The sequence below is a fragment of the Heloderma suspectum genome, chromosome 1 (genome assembly GCF_057233095.1).
Source record: "Heloderma suspectum isolate Gila_16-S chromosome 1, 16-S_ref, whole genome shotgun sequence".
NCBI lineage: Eukaryota > Metazoa > Chordata > Lepidosauria > Squamata > Helodermatidae > Heloderma > Heloderma suspectum.
The window spans coordinates 415,293,691-415,313,378 of record NC_139458.1 but is presented as its reverse complement, the minus strand read 5'-3'; the positions used below and the strand labels follow the sequence as shown (position 1 = coordinate 415,313,378).

Here is a 19,688-nt window from a genome sequence, read left to right as displayed (position 1 = left end):
CAGGACCACCCCATTACAAGAAGAATGCTTTCCTTACGGCTTGACAGAAGTTATTACCCTAAAAGTTAAGTGGAGGCACAGTGTCATTAACAGCACTGTGGTATCAAACTGCCCCTCTCTCAGTGGATGTTTCCCCTGCCCCACCAAAAAGTTAAGAGACTAGGGGTTTTCCAGAAGCAACGTAACACTTTGTTATTCTTTTCATTCAAGTCAGTTTTAAATGGCTAGTGATTGGTTTAACTGAAGCAGTTTTTAAAATCCATACTTTTAGGGTGCAATCTTATGCATGTTTAGACAGAAAAAAGTTGTACAACTCCCAGCATTCCCCAGGCAGCAGCATAGCTGGCTGGGGAATGCTAAGAGTTGTAGGACTTTTTCTGTCCAAACATGCATAGGATTGTGCTCTTAGGGGATGATCCAGTCCTCCACTGCTTCCCTCCCCCGCTCCTCCCACGCACTGTGCTCAGAATATGGATGTTTCCTACCACAAACCTCTCCCTTCCATCGGCCCCCTCCCCCAGGTGGAAAGCTATGCTTGCATGAGCTCCGTCTACATTTCTTGCAACACCCTGGATTGCACCATGGGCATTTTAATGGTGTTTGTATTAGAATGACTGTCACCCATTCTGTGCTTAAGTCACAGAGCAGTTTAGAAAGTTACTATACCACACTTCCTGGTATTAGAATATGGTTTTTCCCCCTCTTTTAGTACACAAGAATTATTGAAAAATCACAATAATTATTTGCAGAGCTACTCAGTTAATTGTATTTCTAGGCATCCATCTACCAAAATAGGGGCTGTGAAAGGATGAAAACTCCAGTTTACTACAAATAGTAAATTGATTTATTACATTTTTATCCTGAGTTTCCTCCAAGGAACTCAAGGCAGCATACATGATTCCCCCCCCCCCGCCATGTTTTATCCTCACAACAACCCTGTGAGGTAGGTTAGGCTGAGAGACAGTGACTGGCCCAAGGCCGCCCAATGAGCTTCATGGCTGAATGAGGATTTGAACTTGGGTCTCCTTGGTCCTAATCTGACACTTTAACCCAGCTTTCCCCAACCTGGTGCCCTCCAGATGTTTTGGACTGCAACTCCCATCATTCCTACTTACTGAGTTCAATGGGACTTACTTCCAGGTAAGTATGCATAGCAAAGGTGTCAAACCTCAGGCCTGCGGGCCACATCTGGTCCTCTGCAATTTCCCAGAGGGCCACCCCCCTCCCCGTCTATCTAATGGGAATGATGGGAGTTGCAGTCCCACACATCTGCAGGGCAATGGGCTGGGGAAGACTGCTCTATTCACTACACTACAAGGCCCAGATGTGTCAAATACTGGCACATCTGGGCCTTGAGTTTTCCCAACATGGATCCTTCCCACATGCACAACAGCCTGTCCTTGGGGGAAGCATCCTCCACATCCACCAGTCCTAGTTCTAAAAGCAGAGGGAAATGCGGCCTGGAAATTCGGCAGCAGGCAACACACCTGTGAATCCTTGTGTGGCACCCGCAAGCCCTTTCCCACTGTTGGGGAGCAAGTTCAGTGTGAGCACCCGTGCCTGCCTCCAAACAACCACTGCTTTGGCTGGTGGAAGAGCAGGGCAACGCAGTGCTCAAGGGATGTGTGGATCTAGGCAACCCCAACGGACTCCAACCAGAACAATATCATGAAGTCTCAAGTTTCACTTTTACTAATAGGGAATCTGGAGAAAAACTTACGATGGAAGCTGTTGCCGAGGATAAACACTTCATGAAATCTTTTGCAAATGCAAACTGGAAAGAGGAATTCAAAAGGAGCACAGATTAAAACAGAGCAACAGCCAACTCTGAAGCAGGGACTGAATCAAAGGCAGCCCTCCAGATGTGTGGACCACAACTCCCATCATTCCCAGCCAGCATGGCCAATGACTGGGGTCGGGGAAGGCTGCCCTAGGGTCCCAAATCCTGCAAACCACCCACTCTGCTACTATCCCACCCATAAGGAAGCGCCCTGCATCCTTCTTCCATAGGATCAGAGTCAGAAAATACCAGAAGACCACCTGGCCCTGAAGCAAGAACCTCTAAATCTATGTAATCCAGAGAAAAGAAGTGGGGCCTCCTCCATTATAGCCCATGTTTCCTGAAACTCACCCCACTCCACCTCCAAACACAAACACACACGCCAGGCCTGCCAGAGACTCATATTGCAAGTATTCAAAAACGAGTTTAAAACATGCTTATTCAAAAATGGCATTCTATGGAAGCCATTCTGAACTTTGTTACTGCTGCAATAAGACAGCTGATGGATTGATCTATCCGATGGTTTTAGCTCCTATATTTATTGGCTGGTTTCTAGTTCCACAATTTGTATTGCATTTTATTTTGCTGCTTTTTTGTTACCGTATGTTATACGAACTGAAGAGAAACCAAAGCATTGTTATTGTGTGTTATAGTTTTACTGTCTGCTTTTCTGTACTGTTGCTCTGCTTTAAAATGACTGTATGATACCTAGGGAAGTTGTTTTATAGGTGTCTAATAAATACAAATAACATAAATTCCCAGAGGGGTAGCTACGTAAGTCTGTTGCAGCACAAGCAGCAGAGCCTTGTGGTACCCAGGTGTGTAACGGAGCTAGGGCTCACAGGGACACAGCACTGGCACTTTTTTATTAAGGGGGGGATACGCCCCCACCCCCCGCATCCTTAGAATTCCTTGTTTTTGCTGAGATTTGCTGCAGTTCTCCTAGCAGCTGGGGAGAAATGAACTTTCCCAGCAACAATATATTGTTCCATGTTGAAATGAAAAGTATTTGGGGGTAGCTTGGTTTTCAGTGGGCAATTAAGACTCATTAGCTTTGCAAAAGGCCTACTCCTCGCAGATGAAAACTCCTGGAACTGGTTTATTGATATGGATCAACCCAGCTGCCTGCAATTTTGGACTCTCCTTGGGGGTGTGGCAATGGCAACTGCAGTGATGAGTGCTTGCCCTTTGAAATTTACCACTGTGTCACTGTTGGTACCTTAAAAACTAATAGAAGACACTGCTGCTGCGCTCGGCTCATCCCTCCCTGCCCTTGGCTAATGAAAAGACCTGTAGTCCTGCGTGGAAGAGAGTAAGCAACAAGCAGCCAGATAATGAAATGACCAGTTGCCTGCAGTTGGGGAGTGAGATAGGATACAAGGGAATGGGAACAGCCAATTCAAACTAATGAGAAGGGGGGGGGGGTGTCTGGGGGGGGGGGAGACTATGCTACCCCAGACCAGTGCTATGTATCCAAGGGAAGTAGAAGCAGACCAAAAGACCAAGTTTGCACATAACGACAACCCATGGGTTGTTTAACTCACGGATTGTCGGGAGCGAGTGAGCACACTGTCTCCTGCCCATTTGCCACTTCTGCTTTTGTAAACAACCCCTGTTCCTGGGTTGTTTGTTGCGATGTGCCAACCTGGAACTGTTGGTTGTTGAGGGGTAAACAACCCAGAGTTTTAACCCATGGTTTGTTGTTGGGTTAAAAGTCTGGCTTGTTTCCCTCTCAACCACCCAGTGTTCAGGGTTGGCACATCAGGATGAACAACTGAGCAACAGGGGCATTCCTGGGTTGTTTACAAAAGCGGAAATGAAGCAGAAGTGGTGAGCAGTAGTGCACTAACTTGCTCCTGCAAGGCCCCAACTAACTATGGGTTAACCCATAGTTGGGTCATGATGTGTGAACCAAGTCATTGTATTTTATTATTTTATGTAAGCTACCTTGGGAATCCTTCTGGATCAAATGGTAGGCTAGAAATAAATTAAATACATATTTTAAAAAATGTTGGTTGGGAGATACTCGTGTTTAAATGAATTAAATTTATAGCCATGCTTTTGCTTCCTAGAGATTTTAACAAGAATGATGTGGAGATCAGTGTGCCACCAGCAGAAAGCAGGAGTGAGCAAGTTGTCCCACACCCAGCCATGAGATGCCCATGCCTTCCATTACAATTTGGGTAAAACCATCTGCATGGCTCAAGCAAGTGAGCTCTACAGAAGACAGGGCCCGGAGGAAACATCCTTTACAAACCTTTTCATCTTTTAGGTCCAGGAACTGGGCCTATGAGGGGCCATAAAGAAGTGCCCTGGACCTGCAAATTTCCTGTAAGCCCATGATAAATACTCGTGAGCTACCAATCCACTTACCAGGCAATTGAAGGCAGCCAGATTTTCTGAACCAGCAAATCGAAAACCCAAAGACAAACAGGCCCCAGCAATGATGTAGACGTGAGCCTGCCTAGAAAAATTCATTTGACATGAAAGGGTTTCAAACACCATGAAAGGTTACATCAAAGCATCACAGGGGTGGCTTCCACTCCCTCTCCAGTTAAAGACCACCATGCAACGGCTCAAGCACCTTCTGTAACAGGCTAGCATTGCCCTAAAAAGCCCTAGAGGAGAACAATGGAGGAATGGACTGACCCATCATAGGAATGCCCACAAATAGCCTAGCATATGAGGTTATACAAAAGGTCTCTCTGCATAAAATAAATCCAGACTTTTGAAACATAGGCTTTTTTTTTTTCTTCCAGGACCAGGAGGAAAGGAATGTGGCTCCAAAAAGAGGAAGAGGAAGCAGAGAGCTCTCTCTCCTTTCCATAGTGCTTGCTACAACCACTGTATTGACTTCATGATAATGCAACACACACACAAGAAGGCTTTAAAACAGGGGTGGGGAAACTTCTCTGCCAGGGGCTGCATTCCCTTGGGTGCAATTGGTCATGGGGGAGCACATGCCAGTCATGAGCAGGATCACCTGCTTTCTCTCTCTTTCACCCACCCCCTTTTCTCTCTCTTTTTCCCCACCCCTTCTCTCTCCCGCCCTGCCCAGCAGGCTACTGGAGGGAAGGGGACAGATGGCTCTGGCGAGAGGTCTGAGCTGCTTACTTGCAGAGGGCTTTTGAAATTAGGCTGAGGGCTGCAGATTGCCCACCCCTATCCTACAAAGATTTGGACTCTATATACCCCACAAGACCAGCACAAGACATGTGGGTACCCAAGACTACAAATCCCCCCCGCCCCCGCCGACACACACGCCTCTAATTTATATACAATCCACCAGGAAGTTCTGCTGTGCAAGCCTGACTGAACTGACCAGAAGCTGTGCAAGGCAACAGTAGTTATAGGGCAGCCTTCCTCAAACTTGTGTGCCTTCCAGATGTTTTGGACTTCAACTCCCATCAGCCCAAGCCAGCATGGCCAATGGTCAGGAATGCTGGAAGTTGTAATCCAAAACATTTGGAGAGCACCAGGTTGAGGAAGCCTGTCTTAGGGATTCATCTGAACCCACACCTGAATGCTTGCCAGAAGTGATGTACAACGCTCTTGTGTGAGAGTTGTCTTTTAGGTCGCTTTTAAATGTGACTGCTGCATCAGGGGAGACCCTTTTCTACAGGTTTAGCCCATGGCTCACCTGTGATCATAGAATCATAGAATAGTAGGGTTGGAAGGGGCCTACAAGGCCATCGAGTCCAACCCCCTGCTCAATGCAGGAATCCAAGTCAGAGCATCCCTGAGAGATGGCTGTCCAGCCTCGTCTTGAACGCCTCCAGTGTGGGAGAGCCCACCATCTCCCTAGGGAATTGGTTCCATTGTCGTATTGCTCTAACAGTCAGGAAGTTTTTCCTGATGTTCAGCCGGAATCTGGCTTCCTGTCACTTGAGCCCATTATTCCATGTCCTGCACTCTGGGATGATCAAGAAGAGATCCTGGCCTTCCTCTCTGTGACAACCTTTCAAGTACTTGAAGAGTGCTATCACATCTCCCCTCAGTCTTCTCTTCTCAAGGCTAAACATGCCCAGTTCTTTCAGTCTCTCTTCATAGGGCTTTGTTTCCAGTCCCCTGATCATCTTTGTTGCCCTCCTCTGAACCCTCTCCAGTTTGTCTGCATCCTTCTTAAAGTGTGGTGCCCAGAACTGGACACAGTACTCCAGATGAGGCCTAACCAGTGCTGAGTAGAGGGGAACTAGTACTTCCCGGGATTTGGAAGCTATGCTTCTATTAATGCAGCCCAAAAGAGCATTTGCCTTTTTTGCAGCCACATCACATTGTTGGCTCATATTCCGCTTGTGATCGACAACAATTCCAAGATCCTTCTCGCTTGTAGTGTTGTTGAGCCACGTCTCCCCCATCTTGTAACTGTGCATTTGGCTTCTTTTTGCTAGGTGCAGAACTTGGCATTGATCCCTCTTAAATGTCATTCTGTTGTTTTCTGCCCAGTGCTCCAGTCTATCCAGATCACTGTGAATTTTGTTTCTGTCTTCCAAAGTATTAGCTATCCCACCCAATTTGGTGTCATCTGCAAATTTTATCAGCATTCCCTGCACCTCCTCCTCCAAGTCATTAATAAAAATGTTGAAGAGCACAACCCTGTGGGAGGAGCCAAGTATACAGGAATTTTAGCACTTCATTGGTACCCACCTCTACTGGCCAGAGAACGATTCCATGTTAAGGACACAGGCCACAGGTCCTGCTCCCGTGGTTGCAGGCCTTTAAACATTACAGCTGTGCCATGGGACGACCTCCAGAAAAGTGGCTCTCCCAGTGTGGTTTAGTGGCCAGAATTAAAATAGATCAGGAGAGTTTAAGTCTGGGATTTTTTTTCTTGTTTTATAGGTTTAGCTTTCAAGATTTTTTTGCCGTACTATTGATTCAAAGTCGTAACTGAAACCTGGACCTTTGGGACTGGATGGATGGAAAGAAAAGGACCAGACTATTCATAGGGTGGGTTCACACAACATACTAACCCACCCAGTGTGGGTTGTTGTTGAACCATGGGTTATCGTGTTGTCAGAACAAAGTGTGTTTTCTGTGGGTTGCTTGTTAACCATGCAGTGGGGCTTATTAAACACCCTGAACGACTCAACAACAAGCCATGGGTTCTCAAGGTGGCTTGTTTATTTTTCTCAAACAGTGCTGCATGGTTAACAAGCCACCCTGCGGAAAAGGTGCTGCATTCAGACAGCACATTAACCCATCCTGCAGAAAACGCACTGCATTCAGACAACTCGCTTAACCCCTGGTGGGTTAGCATGTTGCGTGAGCTCAGCCGTAAGTACTGGACAAAATCACTTATTGTGTTCCTGTTCTCCTCCAAAAGCTCAACAGACAGAAGAAAATACCTGTGAATAGTCATTTCTACAGGCGCCTACTCAACATTACACTTGTAATACTGGAGGTGCTCCACGGTATCTCCTGCCCACATTGTCAGTTTCGGGAAGGGGCTCTTCCCACATGGTTCAGGACTTCTGGCATTACTTTCACAGCACAAGAAAGAGCCACACTGCAGCAGCTCCCACACCACAAATGTAACGTGTGAAAGGACGCTACGATTGTCCTAAGAACGGCAATCAGGAACCAGTCTCATTCGGTTACTTACGCCAGCGTCTCCAGATTCAAATCTTCTGATGAAGGCATCTCTGTCGCATGAAGGGATACACTGTTCTCCCTAACAATCTGTAAGAAACATGACAGATGCAACTGACCATTCTCAATCCTCCAAAGGTTTCCACAGTTTTATGGAAGTAAGTCTCCTATTATTAAAGTTATGCGACAAATTATTCTTCTAACATTATTAAATTAGCAAACTCCAACTTTTAAGTCAGAACCAAGCAGTAAGGCTATAATTTTGGATGTTTGAATGTGCCTGAAAATGCAAGGGTTGTGGTAACAAAATATTATTCCATTGCGAATATATTTTATAAGAATTCTATGTACTCACAGTAGCTTATTTTTTTAATAATCCATGATGCCCCGCCACACGAACAGGCTAATAAACTACTGTGTGCAATCTGAGTCATCCTCCTGCTTGAGAAGTCATCCCTATCCTGCTGCAGTCCTCCTGGCCGAGTAGTGGCACTGTTTCACCCATTGACAACATTCCAGCATCACCCTGACAAAGGGATGGCAACTCTAAAGCACTGGAGGTTTGCAGGATCAGGATCAAACTTCATACCCAGCCTCCCCTGGTGAGGAGGCATCCGATGCATTACCAAAACCCAGCGCAACTACTCACCAAGGAGCGAAAATCTCGAGTGCACCAAAAAGGGGGTGGCAGCTATAAAGCCTTGGAGGTTTGCAGGATCAGGACAAAACTTCATACACAGCTGTGGCACGCTCTCACTCATTCGCTAAAGCGCTATAGTGACTTTTCACTATAGTGACTCCCTTTTTGGTGTACCCAGGATTCCCTCTCCTTTGTGAGAGGACACAGGGTTTTGATGGTGCATCAGGTGCCTCCTCACTAGGGGAGGCTGTGCATGAAGTTTTATCCCAATCCTGCAAACTTAAGGTGTTCCCAAATGCACATTTCCCCACAATAGACACTACTGACCCAAGGTGCCCACCAGATGACACGATAGCCTGCATTGGGTTAAATAACCCCTACTGCAGACTGTGGGTTATCAGAGTGGATTATTTCGGGCAAATAAGCCATCTTGGATTTTCAAAACCCCGACAGACGACACAATAACCCATGATAGGTTAAATAAACCTTTGAGGGTTATTTAACCTATCATGGGTTATCCTGTCATCTGAACCCAGTCCATAACTAATGAAAATTACAGTTCACTTTTATGAATGCTTATCTGGAAGCAACCCTCCATCATTCCGAAGTAAGCACTCATAAGATTGACCTGTTAGTCAGTTTCTATGAATCAACGGCTTGGATCCACACCTTTCATCCTCAGAAGACTTTTGATCCAGTGCTTTTGATGTCCACTGGTGGAATAGTGAAATGGAGGAGAAGACATGTTTGCTAGCGGAAGGGAGAGGGTGGAAATTGGTGAAAAGCATCTCCCTCACCCCACAGGCTGGAGCATCATGAGTGCAACTCTACTCAGGGAGTGCTCCCACTGGTGGGAGCAAACTCTGGATCCAACCCAATGTCTCATTTGCATGTAGTTCTCTGTCTGGAAGCCTTTGTTCCAACTGCACTGTCAGGAAACAGAGGATGTGGGCAGGTTTTCAGGAGCTCCATATTTTTGCCTTCTGAAAGCATCACCCACATTTTGTTGCTTCATGACACTTTAGCAAGGAAGAAACAATGTAAGGTTATCAGCATCCTGCAAGACTCAACCAAGTCTGCATTACAGGGTATAAATCACTGCTTATGATTACGGGTACACAACACTGCCTGGAAGCCTCCATTTAGATAAGTGGTTTTCAATGTATGCGCAAGGAAACACTGGGGTTTCTTGGGTGCTTATCAGAGATTCTGCAGTGAGGAGATCAGGAATGGCAGGCAAACTTGGCTGAATCTGCCATTACCGAACTTCACCTGCAGTGTGTTGCCACATGAGAATGTGGGGTATGTTCTAAGACAGAGGTCATGCATGGGCAACTATAAGACCCAACACAGCTGGCCATCGTTCCACCTGAATGAACGTCTGCCCTGGAATACTCCTGGTCCCCTGACTCCTCTGAAACACATGGCGTTCTGTAGCAGATGTGCAAGCAGACTAGATTATGTGGAATGGGTTTCCTGAAGGTAGTAAATCCAAAAACCACTGACTTATTATAGGACACTGATTGGATGTGGGCTACTTACTTGTGGCACATTGCTGTCAATCCACTTAGAACTGGGCAATATATCATCCCACAAGATCAAGCACCGAGCAAGCGTCTGCAAACAAAGAAAAGCAAATGGCAGTAAGCTTAGAAAACATCAACAGTTTAAGCATTTTGAAGAAATCAAGGTGTGTGGGCTAGGGATGTTATAGTTTTAGAAAGTTAAATTTAGAACTGAGAAGTGCCCTGAACTGTACAAGAGAATTCAACCTCTCCTTTTGAACAGACACTACGTCAATGTTCTGCTTTGCAAACCTGTCATTGTTAATTAGCTGATTTGTGCTTTTTATGTTTTCTTATGAGTCAGGCATTGGCTTTCATAGCCAAAGAGTGACACGCATTTCTTAAAAAGCTGTACTAAAATAAATTCACCACTTAACTCATTTTTCTAGCCTTCTGAAACATTATCTAAGTGTGATGGCTAGAATTACCCAGAAATGTCTTTGGAAGTACAAACGTGTCATTAAAATATCAACATTTTGCGGGGCGGGGTGGGGGAGGCTTTTAAAATGTAAGCTTATAAAACAGGCTTTACTGCACTTCTGTCACTGCCAACATGAACCAGAAATTTACCCTAAACCAGCCTTCCCCGAAACTGGTGCCCTCCCAGTGTGCGGTGCTACAACTCCTAGCATCCTCAGAGAGTATGGCTGGGTTGTGGAAGGCTGCTCTAAGCCTTTCATAGAATAGTAGGGTTGGAAGGGGCCTACAAGGCCATCGAGTCTCTTTTATCAAGTTTAACTTCAATATGGCCTCATGTAAATATTACCTTTACTGCATGGGAGTCCAGTCCCATATTACTCCAGTAGCGTTTGTAAAAGAGTAGGCATAATGACATAAGAAGAGCCCTGCTGGATCAGACCAAGGCTCCATCTAGTCCAGCATTCTGTTCACACAGCATCCTCCCACCCATGTTCCCCAGCAACTGGTGTACATAGGCTTACTGCCTCTGGTACTGGAGGTAGCACATAGCTATCAGGACTAGTAGCCATTGATAGACTTTTCCAGGAATTTGTCTAAACACCTTTTAAAGCCATCCAATTTGATATCCCTCACTACAACTTGTGGAAGTGAATTCCATAGCTTGCCTATGTGCTGTGTGAAGAAGTACTTCCTTTTATCTGTCCTGAATCAATCTCCAATCAGCTTCATGGGATGACCGCAGGTTCTAGTATTATAAGAGAGGGAGAAAAATGTCTCCCTACCCACTTTCTCCACACCATGCATAATTTTGTACACCTCTCTCATGTCTCCCCTTACTCGCCTTACAAGCTAAACAGTCCCAGCTGTTGTGACCTTCCCTCATAGGGGAGCTGCTCCAGCCCCTTGATCATTTTAGTCACCCTTTTCTGCACTTGGATAATTGGGTCCCACCACAGTACTGCCAGCCAATGGGACCAGATCAGTCTAGAGAAGTAACATTCTTATCAAGGCCATAGGCTTTGAGTCCAATTACCAAACATATTGTATCATTCGGACAACTTTCTGTGCTGCACTGTCATTAAGTTTAGTTTATGCTGCTGAAGATCACCAATGGACAATTTCTTATATGGCAAGCAATATACTCTACTGATTCAAGTGCAATCTCAAGCGATGACCACACATGTGTGTCTTTTGAGGCATATTATACAGCTGCTGGCCACAACTGGCTTTGCATGTACAAACTTGGCATTATGCAAAGTGACCCTAAGCTGGGATAGGATGGAGCTCTATGTGGTTAAAAGCTAGCAGTGTGGACAAAAAAAGGAATGGCCCAAGCAGAAACAAGATTGCAAGTGTTCAGACTGAGAAAATCAAAGGTATTTCACAGGAATTATTTTAATAGACATGGCACAGCAGTGCATAAAAGTCACTCCATTTGGAGCAGCTTGCATTGAAGCAGAAAAGCAAAACTCAAAACATGAACATACCCTTAATAAAAGAAATTCTGGTTTCACAAAATCCAACAAATACATTGTGTCTGGAGCTCGAAGCCAGTCCGCAATCGACCTAAGAAAATGTTAAAAAGTTCAGAAAGAGCCATGAGTTGAAATGGCTTGTTTAGTGAAGCACAAAGACATGCTTCAGCAGAGCATGTCTTGAACGGCTGAATTTGCTTGCTGATTTTACTGACTTCCTCTCTACTCCCCAAACTCCGCTGCTCTACTGCCACAATCCTTGCTCTTGCAGAGGTACAATGCCCATCGCTCAGACTGAACTGCAAAGATTCCTTGAGTGGCTGCTGCCATCATCATGTTCCAGTGAGCACCTGACTTTTGTGATGGATGGAAGTAGCCCTAAGTATCAACGTAATTCTTGCAATTTAACAAAAAGGCAACAAAGGCCCAAAACATTAGTCTGGAACTGGTATTACAGAAATTAAGGAAGTGCCCCATGAGGGTACACTGTAGACAACGTTTCCCAATCACTGATCACTCTGGTTTAAAGCTAATCAGAACTAGCAACAGGCACACTGCTGACACTGAAAAGGGAACGGGAGATTTCCTATGATGGAAAGAGAAGGCAGGGAACACCCAAGTTCACATGGTGCTCTCAATCTCTTAACCGTGGTTAAGATATCAGGAGACATTACATCTGCAGCCAACCACTCTCTAGAGGAGAATAACTGGTTGAGTGAGATCAGAACTGGCAGCTTTATTTCAAATAAAAAGCACAAAGCAACATTATACAATAGATTAGAAAGCCAGTCTGATGACATTTTCTTTTGGCAGTTCTGATCAAGTGGGTTTTGTTTCATTCTCAGGGTTTAACTAACCGGTCCCATGTCACATGGCTTCTAGAGCAATCTGGAACACTCTGCTCCACGAGATGTTTTGCCGTAGTCCTCCTAGCACGCAGCACCAATCCTCCTGGTGCTGTTGTAGCACATGGTGATCTGAACAAGCATGGGCAGGCGAACTGAGGACTGTTTTCCAGTCCTGTGATTCTAAACGCTATGCATCTTATACATCAGCACAATTCTAAGCCCCCTACCTGTTGTTAGTCTTCAGATAGATCATCGCTAGTGCCAGCGTTGCCCCTGGGCAAGTGACGTCCACATTTATGGTATCTCCTTCCTGTCAAGATAAAGAGGGCACATTCAGGCTGATTTACCAGAGAGTCCAGCAAAAGCTGGACACAGAGCTCATGCAAAGCAGCTTTGCTTTGGGTGGCAGGTGGGCGGGCTGAGGGAATGTTCCGGAAGTGCTTGAGGGAGCCCCACCTCTGGAACAAAACAGGTCTGAGCCTGGCTAGTGAGTTAGATGGAAGACAACCTGGGAATGCCACTGAAGGTGCTCTGAGTTCCCTGGGAAGAAAGGTGTGCCATGTGTCAATCCATCGATCTAACTTATTCTGTACCAAAACAGCAGTGCATCAAGAATTCTTCTGGCCAAAGTTCAGCGAGGAGGGCCGCAGCTAGAGGCAAAGCACGCTTACTGCATGCAGAAGGCCCCAGGCTCAAGCCTCAGCATCTGCCGGAAAAGCTGAGGAGCAGCTGCCAGACTGATCTGGTATAAGGCACAGTTTAAAAAACAAAATAAAACCAGAACCATCACCTTTATTTGGTAGCTTGGAGACTTGTGTTTTTCTCTGTGCATCCCAGCTTGAAAACGCCGATGGCCACCAACCATATACTGGTAAAGCTGCTCGGGCACATTGAGGTCCGACATGCCTATCAAGCTGCTACCATGCTGGGGGAAGAACCGACAAGAGAGGGTTACACAGCCCATTCGTATCCTATAATCAGCCACGGCCACAGCCAAGCCTACATATTTGTGGGCAGGGAGCTGGAGACATACAACTTATCCAGCAAACAGAGAGCTGTTGCTTTTGAATGAAAATCTAGCAAACAATCTGGAATCGCACCAGCGTTAACAAAAAAGAGCGATGCGCTTACCCCAAGACACACCATGCCCAAAGCTAAGCCAGCAGCTAGCGAATAGGACTCTCGGTCAGTGCAATACTCCATCTCAGGCCCCGGGGGACGCCCTACATTCAAAACAAACAAATAACTGCAACTCTAAGTCAACTTTTGAAAATAGCAAGCAAACGTTCATTCCGTTTTCAAGTTCAAGCCTGAACTACAGTTGTAGCACTGAGAAGCTCAGACCAGCCTTCCCCAACCTGGTGCCCTCCAGAGGAGTTTATTTTTTACAACTCCCATCACCTTCGTGCTGGCTGGGGATGATGGCAGTTTAACACATCCGGCAGGCACCAGGTTGCAGAAGGCTGACTTAGACCATTATACTTTGCCCAATATTGTTATCAGAGACAAATGAAGGGCCAATTTATGCAATGTCAGGAACTATTTAGCCTATAACAATTTTTAAAAAATCAATTTAGGTAGGGTTTTTTTTACCTATTTCTGACAGCAGAACCTCAGCGGTGTGCCTGTGAGCCGTCGCTTGGTACACCAAGCCTATCCCGATCACAGCTGCCACTTGCACATTGTGAGGAACATCCAGCTCCGTGGATGTTGGCGGCAGCAGGGCAGGGATGTGGATGCTGAGCAACCGAGTGATAGACATATCCATGGTGCCCAGCTTGGCAGCAGAAACCCCAAGCAACAGCCCAATGCTCGTCATCTCGTGGCCCTGCCGTCAGAAACAAGAGCCTTGGTCAGAAGCATTTTGGCTTGGAACAAAACCAGTGCAAAACCAGACTCATTCCAAAGGTAAAAGTGGGATTGGATCATGTTTTAATATTTCATTAAAAAAGTATAATTAACACATATATTGGCTGCAGCCCTTAACTGATAGATTAAATCAACTGAAGTAATTCATTGATTAATCAATAAGGGCAAAGTTTAATTCGTAGGCCTGAGAGTTTATTTATTATTTATGTATTATATTTCTATCCGGCCTTTTTTCCTCCTTAAGGAAACCCAAGGTGGAGTTAAGGAACACTGGCTTATTTCTGAGGTTATTTTGGTTCCAGTGTGAATGCAAAAGGAAGTGTAAGAGAAAATGTTAAAGATGGCCTTTTACCTTCTAACAATGAGTGGTAGCTTTTATTTGTTAAACTGTACTTTATTTTGCACATCATTCAATATCTGCCAAAGGCAACTATACTGAGTTCTTAGCAATATTCAAATTTAGTTTTGCATTTATTGAAAGCAAGATTGGAATATAACGTATAACGTTCAGGTATTGTTACAATCACCAGCTGAACTTAGTTTTAAAAAAGACAAATATACTGTTTGCATTAAACCCAAACAAAATACAAACAAGTCTTCAACTGTACTTTGTAGCCAGAAAGGTATTGGCCAAAAAGAGGCAGATTTCACAACCTCAGTGTTCTGAAAGAAACATTTATAGGTAACATGGTCTAGTTACTCATTTTCAATCGGACACAATGTCTTAATCCTGATATCATGCCAAAATCATGGTCAAGGAAGCTTAACTATGGCTTGTTATGATATCTGGACTGATAAACCATAGTTTGCAATCAGCCAGGAAACCAGAATCAGACAGTACCATGGTTTGAAGTGGGTTTTGAAATGGGGGGCTGTATCCGCTGGTGGCTTTGCACTAGTGGAAAGCACTTCCACTCACATAAAGGGGGGCACCCAATTTTCACCCGTCTCTCCAGTCGACTGTGGCCTTCTGCGCCATATCCCGTACTGTTCTGCACGGTTCCCAACTCTCAGGATCAACTTTTCTGGAGACATGGAGAACCTCAGGGGATGGGGGAGAATCAGCAAAAACCAGGTGCTCCAGCTTGTGCGGGTGGAAGTTCCTTCCGCTAGTGCTAAGCCAGCATTCGATACAACCCAATGGTTTGCTGCAATGTCTGAACTGGCAAACCATCATTATAGCCATTACATGAGCCCTATTCAGGCATTCACCTGAACATGTGAGGGCTTTAAGTGAATAGAGAGTCAGGACTATGCATGCTGGCCCTGCCCCTCATTGTCTACAGCGCACCGGCCTCACCCCCCTCAGTTCAGATCTTGCTGTGTTGAACCAGCAAGGTCTAAAAAGAAGTTCTACTTGGGATTGCTTGAACCCGAGTAGAACTCTCCGCACGATCAGGAACCCTGCTAAGGCATGGTCTGCGATAGCGTGGAGAGTTCTACTCGTGTTCAAACGAATGCAAACAGCACTCCCTTTCAGACCTTACAGATGCGAACGGCATGGTCTGAAGTGAGGTGGGTGGAGCTAGCATGCTTGGAAATGAAGACTCAACCCGCCTTAAGCCCTCACGTGTTCAGGTGAATGTCTGAACAGGGCCTCTGTCTTTGGAGACTGCTGAATCTGGAGTGTCGTGCAGATAGAAAACAAAATGATGGCCTTGTAGGCCCCTTCCAAACCTACTATTCTATGATTCTATGAAAAGCCAACAAGCAGCTTTAAACCATACTTTGTCTACACATTTGGAAAGTCATACCAGGTTTTGGGTTCTAGACTATGGTTAGCAAAAACAGTGGTTTGGTGTGACATCTGAACTGAGCCAAAAATTGCTGTCACAAAGAACTATCGCAGCACACCACGCACAGAGCTTTGAAAATTCATAACAGATAACACTTTTCAGTACAACACACATAAAAAGTCTAAAGCCTAAGGAGTTGTCAACACAGTATCTTCAACAAACGAAAGTTGTCTGCATTGCAGCCACTGCAGAACAACTGATGCAACGCTAACACCAACAGCGCTTGCCTTGACTTTCTGTGCCAACCAGTCTGATGAATGATCAGATGGCTAGGAAATTCTCCACATCACTGGGAGGATCTACATGACAAGTGGGTCTAGATGTCACTATTTAGCTCATGGAGTGGCTGAATTGTCAAAGTAGCCTCCTCAGCTGATGGAAAAAGTAATCTGCAGACTGCCCGCCAAAGAACCAAGGGCTTACCTTTGTCAAATAGTCATGGATGTTGAGTGTTGCGAGCTTAGTGAGATGGCCATTCAAGCCCAGGGCCATGAGAAAGCCTGCATACTCATTGGCTAGTTCCGCATTTTTTGGTTTATTGTAGACTATCCATGCTGAGTCTATTTGGGAAGCTGGCGCTATCTTCAGCCCAGCAGCCACACCATTGTGAAAGTTGGCCCAGCAAGCCATGTTAGGGGGCACATCTATGTTCCCACTGTTGAGGTCCACAGTAGTATTCCTAGGAGGAGCCCGGCCTGCACAGAAGGGTAAATCAATCAATTAAATGTAGCTGAACCTAAAATGCATGTTTTTCTTCTGTCGTTTTCTCTTTTGTCAGAGCTTCCAAGGCTCCACTTCTGAAAGCAGATCACCACCTAACAAGATACAACCAACAGAACTTTGGGAACAGGCTCAGCTGTGCAGTGCAAAGAGCTGTGCTATTGCATTACAAATCCCATTAACGTCCATTTAATCTTATTTTTAAAGGAAGAAAGAGGAACAGAGGAAAAGACATTAAAATTATTTACTTGATTTATACCCCACCTTTCTACCTAGAAAAATGGCACTCAAGGCAGGAATTACCTGTACATCATTTAAAACAGGGGTAGGAAACCTGAGGGCCTAGGGCCAAATGCAGCTCTCAACCTAATTTCATGTGGCCCTTGGCTAAATTTCAAAAGCCTTCTGCAAGCAATCAGTTCAGACCTCTGGGAAGAGTCATCTGCCCCCCACGTGGCAGCCTTCGGGCAGCCTGACTTCAGGTTCTGGCCCTACCCACCACCAGCATGTTGCCCCTGACAGATTGCCACTTAGGGAATACAGCCCATGACAGAAGAAAGTTTCCCCACCTCTAGTCTAAGATAACCTGGAGAATTCTAAATGCAACAGGGGAAGAGAAAGGTGCAGACAAGCCCACTGTTCAATTCTGCTTGGCTGAACCATGGTTTGGAGGATCATCTGAACTGAACTGTGCATAACATGGATATATAACTGACAGCCAGTGTGGTGTAGTGGCAAGAGTGTTGGACTAGGAGCTGGGAAACCCAGGTTCTAGTCCCCACTCACTCGGCCATGGAAGCTCACTGGGTGACATTGGGCCAGTCACAGACTCTCAGCCCAACCTACCTCACAGGGTTGCTGTAGTGAGGATAAAATGGAGAGGAGGAGGATTATTTATGTATGGTTACTTTGGGCTACTTAGAAGAAAAAAGGCAGGATATAAATGCAATAAATAAATAACTTTTCTTCTTCCACCCCCCACACCACCTCTGGCCTGCCCCATAGTCTGTGTATACTGCAGGAAGCTGCAGAAGAAAAATGCCATGTATCATGGAAAGACCATGGCTCAGTGGTAGAGCACATGGTTTGCATGCAGAAGATTGCAGGTTTGATCCCTGGGCATCTCCAGGAAGGGCAGGAAAAACTCTTGCCTGAAACCCTGGAAAGCGGCTGCCAGTCTGTGTCAACAATACTGGGCTAGATGGACCAGTGGTGTAGCTCAGTATAAGGCAACTCTCAATGTTCCTATGAGCATCCTGGAAGAAGAGCAACATACAAATGTTCCAAACATTTTGAGAATACACCGTGGATGCACAGAAATGTACTTCCTAATTCTGTAATGCGTGAAGCATCCCTCAGATTCCAGAAGCAGGTCTTAAATAGCTTCTATACAAACAACATTCTTTTAGCGGGTGTTCCTGTGGTTATCTGGTGCTTTCCTGCGGCTATCTTGGCTGGCTGATCTTCGCAATGCATCCATCATTTTGAGATCTAAACAGAATGGGTTAGATCTTAAACGTCCTTTAGAGGATTCCTACATTTTCCCCCCTCTCCATTTCACCACTGCCATTCCTCACACTTCAATAGTACTACTCTAGAACAGGCTTCAAATTCTTCATCCAGCAGAGAGAGCAAGAGCGCATGAGTTTCGAAGGAAACCATGCTAAATATCACAGAACACACCTGTCAGGTTCAACTTGGGAATAGGCAATGGTTCTGTTGGAACTGGATGATAAGAGAACAAGGTGAACATTCCTCTTCCCAAAGGCAGTGCCATAGTCCGCTGACACAACTGCAGAAGCCTGTTGTGGAAATCAGTATCAGAAACAATGTAGGCAACAGTATTCCTCTCTCTCTCTCACACACACACACACACACACACACACACACACAACAGTGGGCAATATATTAGTACCAACTGCTTAAATAAATAAATGTTATACATATTATGTCGCTGTTACATGCAGTGCCCTTCCATTTTAAATTGGTTAATAAAATGTAGTAAGAATGAAGTGCAGTGCAAACTCACCCACCCACTTCCCCACAATATTCTACCAACACATCAGACGCTTCAAAAGCCCAACGTATGAAGCAGATCAGAAACCTACCAATCTGTGGGCTGGTGGACACACGAATGTACACAGTTTAGCTATAAGTGTACGTCTGATGAACAAACGTACATACAGTTTGAATGTGTGAAACGATTCTACTTAAAAACATGGTGTTTGAGGTGATGCGAGGACCTCCCTGTAGTGTCTCGCCCACAATGACCCACCCTGAAGCATGCAAGTCATCACGTGATGGTGCAGTCCTCAAGGGATAAATGTACATGCGCGAACCAGCCTGCGTGGGGACAAATGTGCCGCACAATAGGAAGCATGGCTTCTATGCGTTCAGCGGAGGTTCTCCTGCACTGGTGCGGGGACTCCTGCAGGGCACCTGCTTCTCATGCCACTCAGGTAATGAGACTCTGTGGACTTGGTGGGAGGTGCCCCATGCCACAGCTCCTCCCCCACGCTCGTGCTGCCCCAGTTTCCAAGAGGATAGACGTGGGCGTAGAGAGGAGCCGCGGCGTGTGTCCTGCCCTGGAGTTCTCATGTTACCCAGGGGAAAAAAGGAAAGGCTCCTCCTGTGCAAGCACCGAGTCACTGCTGACTCCTAGAGGGATGCTGCTCGCACTGGCGTTTTCATGGCAGACTATAGCGGGGTGGTTTGCCATTGCCTTCCCCAGTCGTGACTACCTTTCCCCCAGCAAGCTGGGCACTCATTTTACCGACCTCGGAAGGATGGCGGCACATTAATCCCACACAGAAAGCTGAATGTGAGAAATGGTCCTTGGAATCCTAAGATGCAGCCTTTAGGTTGGCCCAGCAGGACGTAAGCTTTTCCCTAACTCCTCTCCCACAAATGTTTTAACTGGGCCAAGAAAAATTGTGACAGGACATATCTCCCTGTCTCTCTTCCCTGCTGCAAACGTAGCATA

General features: G+C 45.7%; 1 protein-coding gene across 15 annotated transcripts in view; it reads right to left on the bottom strand.

Moving 5' to 3' along the window:
• The window catches only part of ANAPC1 (anaphase promoting complex subunit 1), a 93,062-nt gene that overhangs the window by 24,164 nt on the left and 49,210 nt on the right, over positions 1-19,688 (bottom strand). For all 15 annotated transcript variants that reach the window (XR_014786951.1, XM_084829090.1, XM_084829093.1 and 12 more), the window contains 11 exons: positions 18,389-18,507; positions 16,409-16,680; positions 13,914-14,148; positions 13,452-13,543; positions 13,111-13,245; positions 12,548-12,630; positions 11,485-11,563; positions 9,555-9,629; positions 7,386-7,462; positions 4,154-4,244; positions 1,721-1,774 (listed from right to left, as the gene is read on the bottom strand). Coding sequence is in view for 14 of the 15 variants with exons in the window: in XM_084829090.1 (XP_084685216.1) it covers positions 1,721-1,774; positions 4,154-4,244; positions 7,386-7,462; positions 9,555-9,629; positions 11,485-11,563; positions 12,548-12,630; positions 13,111-13,245; positions 13,452-13,543; positions 13,914-14,148; positions 16,409-16,680; positions 18,389-18,507 (1,312 nt within the window). In the remaining variant the exon portion in view is untranslated. The remainder of the gene's footprint in view (positions 1-1,720; positions 1,775-4,153; positions 4,245-7,385; positions 7,463-9,554; positions 9,630-11,484; positions 11,564-12,547; positions 12,631-13,110; positions 13,246-13,451; positions 13,544-13,913; positions 14,149-16,408; positions 16,681-18,388; positions 18,508-19,688) is intronic.